Source organism: Dipodomys ordii, unplaced genomic scaffold (genome assembly GCF_000151885.1).
Source record: "Dipodomys ordii isolate 6190 unplaced genomic scaffold, Dord_2.0 Scaffold96, whole genome shotgun sequence".
Classification (NCBI taxonomy): domain Eukaryota; kingdom Metazoa; phylum Chordata; class Mammalia; order Rodentia; family Heteromyidae; genus Dipodomys; species Dipodomys ordii.
In genome coordinates this window covers 5,294,975-5,299,901 of record NW_012267312.1, presented here as the reverse complement: position 1 = coordinate 5,299,901, position 4,927 = coordinate 5,294,975, and the positions used below count along the sequence as shown (strand labels likewise).

General features: G+C 39.0%; 1 protein-coding gene across 1 annotated transcript in view; it reads left to right on the top strand.

Moving 5' to 3' along the window:
* The window catches only part of Srpx (sushi-repeat containing protein, X-linked), a 74,704-nt gene that overhangs the window by 62,064 nt on the left and 7,713 nt on the right, over window positions 1-4,927 (top strand). The window contains exon 6 of the mRNA XM_013026734.1: window positions 283-409. Within this exon, the coding sequence (XP_012882188.1) occupies window positions 283-409 (127 nt within the window). The remainder of the gene's footprint in view (window positions 1-282; window positions 410-4,927) is intronic.

Here is a 4,927-nt window from a genome sequence, read left to right as displayed (position 1 = left end):
TTTGATTCCTCAGCACCACATAAGCAGAAAAAGCCGGAAGTGGCGCTGTGGCTCAAGTGGTAGAGTGCTAGCCTTGAGCTGAAGAGCTGAGGGACAGGGCCTAGGACCAGAGTTCAGGCCTCACGACACACAAAAAACAAAACAAAACAAAACAAAACCCCCAACTCAATAGGAGAGAGGGAAAGATGAAATGAGGGAAAAAATGTGCCTATGTTAGAGATAAACTCCAATTTGACCAAGTATTTCTTGATGATGGTGAGGATGTTTTGGTTATGTTTTTAGATATTGATCCTCCTACAATAAAGTGCCCAAGTGTGAAGGAACGTATTGCTGAACCCAATAAGCTAACAGTCCGAGTGTCCTGGGACACCCCAGAAGGAAGAGATACAGCAGATGGCATTCTTACTGAGTAAGCAAAACTTTGGCAGTGGCAATGATATGCACTCTCTTGCTCTGTCTCTGTTTCTCTCTGTCTTTCTCTCTCTCTTTGTCTATATCAGTGCCTCTGTCTGTTTCTGTCTGTCTTATACACACACACACACACACACACACACACACACACACACTGCTGAGGATGGAGCCCAGGGCTTTGTGAATGTTAGGCAAGGGCTGTACCACTAAGTTACACTCCAGGCCTGTGTTGTCTCTTTTGTGAGAAGTTACCCAGAGTAGAGGAGTGTACCAATGCTGGTTGCTATTTCACATCCCATACATTTTACTTATGTATTTGTTTATTGCCTGTCACCATTACAATACACTTGCCGTCATGTCCCAAGAGGCCAGAACTATGGCTGACACACAGTTAACATTCAGTAAATATTTATTGAAGAAAGGAAAGGAAGAAGGAATGTAGAGAAGAAGAGGAGGAACAAACAGAAGGTACCTGGTTAATCTAAAATAGAAAATCCCCTGTTGGCTGAGTGCCGGTGGCTCACGGCAATAGTCCTAGCTACTCAGGAGGCTGAGATCTGAGGATTACAGTTCGAAGCCAGCCCAGGCAGGAAAGTCCACAAGACTCTGATCTCCAATAAACTATTCAGAAAATGCTGAAAGTGGAGCTGTGGCTCAAGTGGTAGAGCTTTAGCCTTGAACACAGAGAGGTTCAGGGCAGTACCAAGGCCCTGAGTTAAAGCCCCAGGATCAGCAAAAACACAAAAAAGATTCTCCCATTGTCTACCAAGAGGGTTCTTTCTCATGCCCCAGCCCTTAATAAGCTATCAGCTTCCCTGGAAAAATGTCTGTGTCCCCCAAAAGGAGCCAGGCACTGGTGCCCTGTGTCCTCTCTGGATATGAGTTAGTACAAAACTCAACCACTCCTTTTTTTTTTTTTGGCTGTACCTATTTCTTTCAAAACTTTTGAGTTTTTATTTGTTTTTGGGTTTTGACCACATCCAACACTTTCAGAAGTTTATGATCAAAGTACAAGTGTCCTTTGCTTTCTTCCTGGTCTCATCTTCATTTCCAAGGGTCCATTGAATTCATAGTGCTCCTTTAAGATATTTTTAAAGATGGGTGGCTCCTTTTGATGAATTTCAACTACATGTTCAAATCTGTTATATGGGCTTGTACCCTGGAAACTTGCTCCCTGGAGGCCACTATTTCATGTCAGCATGCTTACAGCTATTTTTCGTTTCTTTAATTAATTAATTAATTATTTTAAAGGTGATATGCAAAGGGGTTACAATTATATAAGTCAGGAAATGAGAATGTTTCTTTTTCAACAATGCTACCTCTTCTCTCATTTTTCCCAGTTTTGTTCTCTGCTCCTTCCCCTCAAGTTGTAGAGTTCATTTTTAACATAATATGTAGTGAGTATCACTGCTGCATTTGTTCATGCTTGGTCCCACCATTTCTGTGCTCCCACATACCTTCCCTCAAACAGATAAACTTACATACAACACACAAGGTGGGAGACTGGGAAGGGATGGGAAGGGGAAACAAGGAGGAGGCTGCAATACTTGAAAAGAAATGTACTAATTATCTTGCCCATGTAATTGTAACCCCTCTGTACAATATTTTCACAATAAAAAATAAATTAAAAAAAAGAAACACCCAAAAAAACACTAAAGGTACAGAAATAAAAAATAGTGACAAAGGAGGGATAAAACAAAAATTTAAAAAAATATTTTGTTTCCCTTTCTTGGAGTTCATTTCAATAAACATCATTTTATATGACCATATGCACATAGCTATCAAGCCTTTGTGATCCTCTTCTGAGAATGTCTTCCTTTGGCCTTACTGTGTGAATGTTAGAGGCCTGTTTAATTTATCATATCCAAGTGTAATTTCTGTCTTTTACCATCCGTTGTGTTTACTTGTAGATTTATAGGCACATTCTAATTACTACCAATGAGAGAAAACATGCAACCTACGTTTCATTGGAGCTAGCTTACTTCACTTAATATAATTTTTCCAAGAATTTCCATTTCCTTAAGAATGATAGAATATAATTCTTTCTGATTGATGCATAGAATTCCATTGTGTCCATTCATCCACTGAGGAGCTTCTGGGTTGATTCCATATCTTTGCTATGGCAAACAATGCTGCAATAAACATGGTTGTGCTGGCAGCTTTAGTGTGATCTTGTTTGTAGTATTGGATAAATGCCCCAGAGTGGAATTTCTGTGTCATAAGGAAGCTCTATGTTTAGTATTTGTGTTGTTTTGATTTGCATTTCTTTCATGGTCAGATGTTGAACATTTCTTCATGTGTTGATTCTTACTTCTTCTGAGAAGTCCCTAAGTCGTTAGCCTATTTATTAATTGGGTGGTTGTTTCTTTGAGGAGATTTAATTTTTTGAGCTCTAAGTATATTTCAGATATGAGATCCTTGTCTGATATGTAGCTAGTAAAGATCTCCCATTATGTGGGCTTTCTATTTATCTTGCTATCTATGTCCTTTGCCATGTAGAAACTCTTCAGTTTGATGCAATCCCAGTGATCTAGTCTTTGATTTATTGTGATTCTGGATCTTACAAAGTTTCAACCTGGGCCAAGAAGCCCGAGTGTTTCTGTCACCCCTTCCTGTAATATTTTCATGGTATCTGGCCTTACATTGAGGTCTTTGATCCATTTGAAGTTGATTCTGTGCAGGGTGATGTATGAGGATCTAGCACATGTATAGTCAATTCTGCCAGTACCATTTGTTGAAGAAGCTTTCTTCCATTTTGTGTTTTGGCTTCCTTATCAAAGACTAGGTGGCTATAAGTCTGTGGGTTCATTTCCGGGTCTTTTGTTCTATTTACTTCTTTCCCTATTTGGATACCCTTTATTGTCCCTTGCGTTACTGCTTGTTAGGATTTCCAGTAATATATAGAAGAGGAGTGGAGAAGGTGGACATCCTTGTCTCACTACTGATTTTAGAGGAAATTGTTTTAACTGCTCACCATTAAATATAATGCTGGATGTAGGTTTATCATATACAGTCTCTGTTTTGATGAATGCTCCATGGATTCCTAGCTTCTCCAGAACTTTTATCATAAAAGGATTTTGAATCTTGTCAAATGCTTTTTCTGTCTGTATTGAGATGATTATGTGGTATGTGCCTTAAATTTCATGGTCCAGTTATATCTCCTCACAGAGCTTTCATCTGTGGACAGTAGCATGCCCCCAACTTATCATCTGGTGAACTATAAAGCAGGGGAAGACTTTCCAGGGTCCTATCAACTCAGAAAATGCAAGATAATATGAGTCTACATAGTTATTAATGATAGCAGAGTATCTGCTAGTTAGAAGAGACTGAGTCTCCTACCCCTAGCAGGACATTTTGTTACTACATCCTGATAATCTTTCCCCAGTGCATCACTTAAAGAACAGTATTGGGCTGATATGTGGCTCAGTGGTAAAGTACTTGCCTAGTGCAAGTGCATCGTCCTGAGTTTGATAACCAGTACCAAAAGAGAAAAGACAAAAAAAAAAAAGAATAGTACTAGCTGAGTTTATCATTGTAATTCTCAAATACAAAGTTTAGACATTAAAATTTTACTTTCCATCATACATACACAGATATATCACTAACACCTTAGGAAAAACTTTACGTGAGATATATACACACATATATTAATATATATATATATACATATATACACACATAGAAAGAAAGTATTTTAATAACCATGCCACAGTTGACATATTAAGGATTGGGTTTTATTTACTTCTTTTAAAAAAGGTTTTAGCAAGCATTTATTTTAGTATAGCAAAGTAAAAGTAGGGAGAAATAGAAAAGAGAGAAAAACATTTCCTGCTTCCCATGCAGGAAAGAGGAGTTAAAAATTCCTGGGTTTCATTTATCGCTCTTTAGGGTCTAGTATATTTGGCCCAGCTCCTGGCATATAGTAGGTTCTCAGTTCTTTGCAGGTGATTGCTTTGGAAATTCTAAGGAAATAGGAGCATGCCTTTGAGGGTACCTGGGCTCCATAGTGAAACCTTGCCTTACCCTCACCTCCTACTAGAAAAGGAAAATGTTCATAGATAATAAACACAAAGCATTAAGTCATCAGATGGCCCTTGTTGTCTTAAAGCTTTGTAAAAATCTCCACCTTGGCATTTTTGTGGGTGAAATGTATGATATGGTTTAAAATGTGATATTGGAAGAGGGCGTTTTCAGAGCCTCTTGTCCTTCTGTTCAGCACAGGTTCTTGCTTTCAGAATTCTGTAGTTGAGTCAGAGCCCACTCAGGCCAGGAGCAGGTGTTGTGGGGAAGGAAGGGGCACCAGTATGAGAAGCTTACAGAAGACTCTTCTATCCCTTTTCCAGTTCTTGCTTGGGCTCCTTGCCTCTCTGGCCTTTCTCCTGTGGGCCTCCCGTTCACCCTTCTCCAAGCTGTTGCTGCTTTTTCTTTTTCTTCTTCTTCTTCTTCTTCTTCTTCTTCTTCTTCTTCTTCTTCTTCTTCTTCTTCTTCTTCTTCTTCTTCTTCTTCTTCTTCTTCC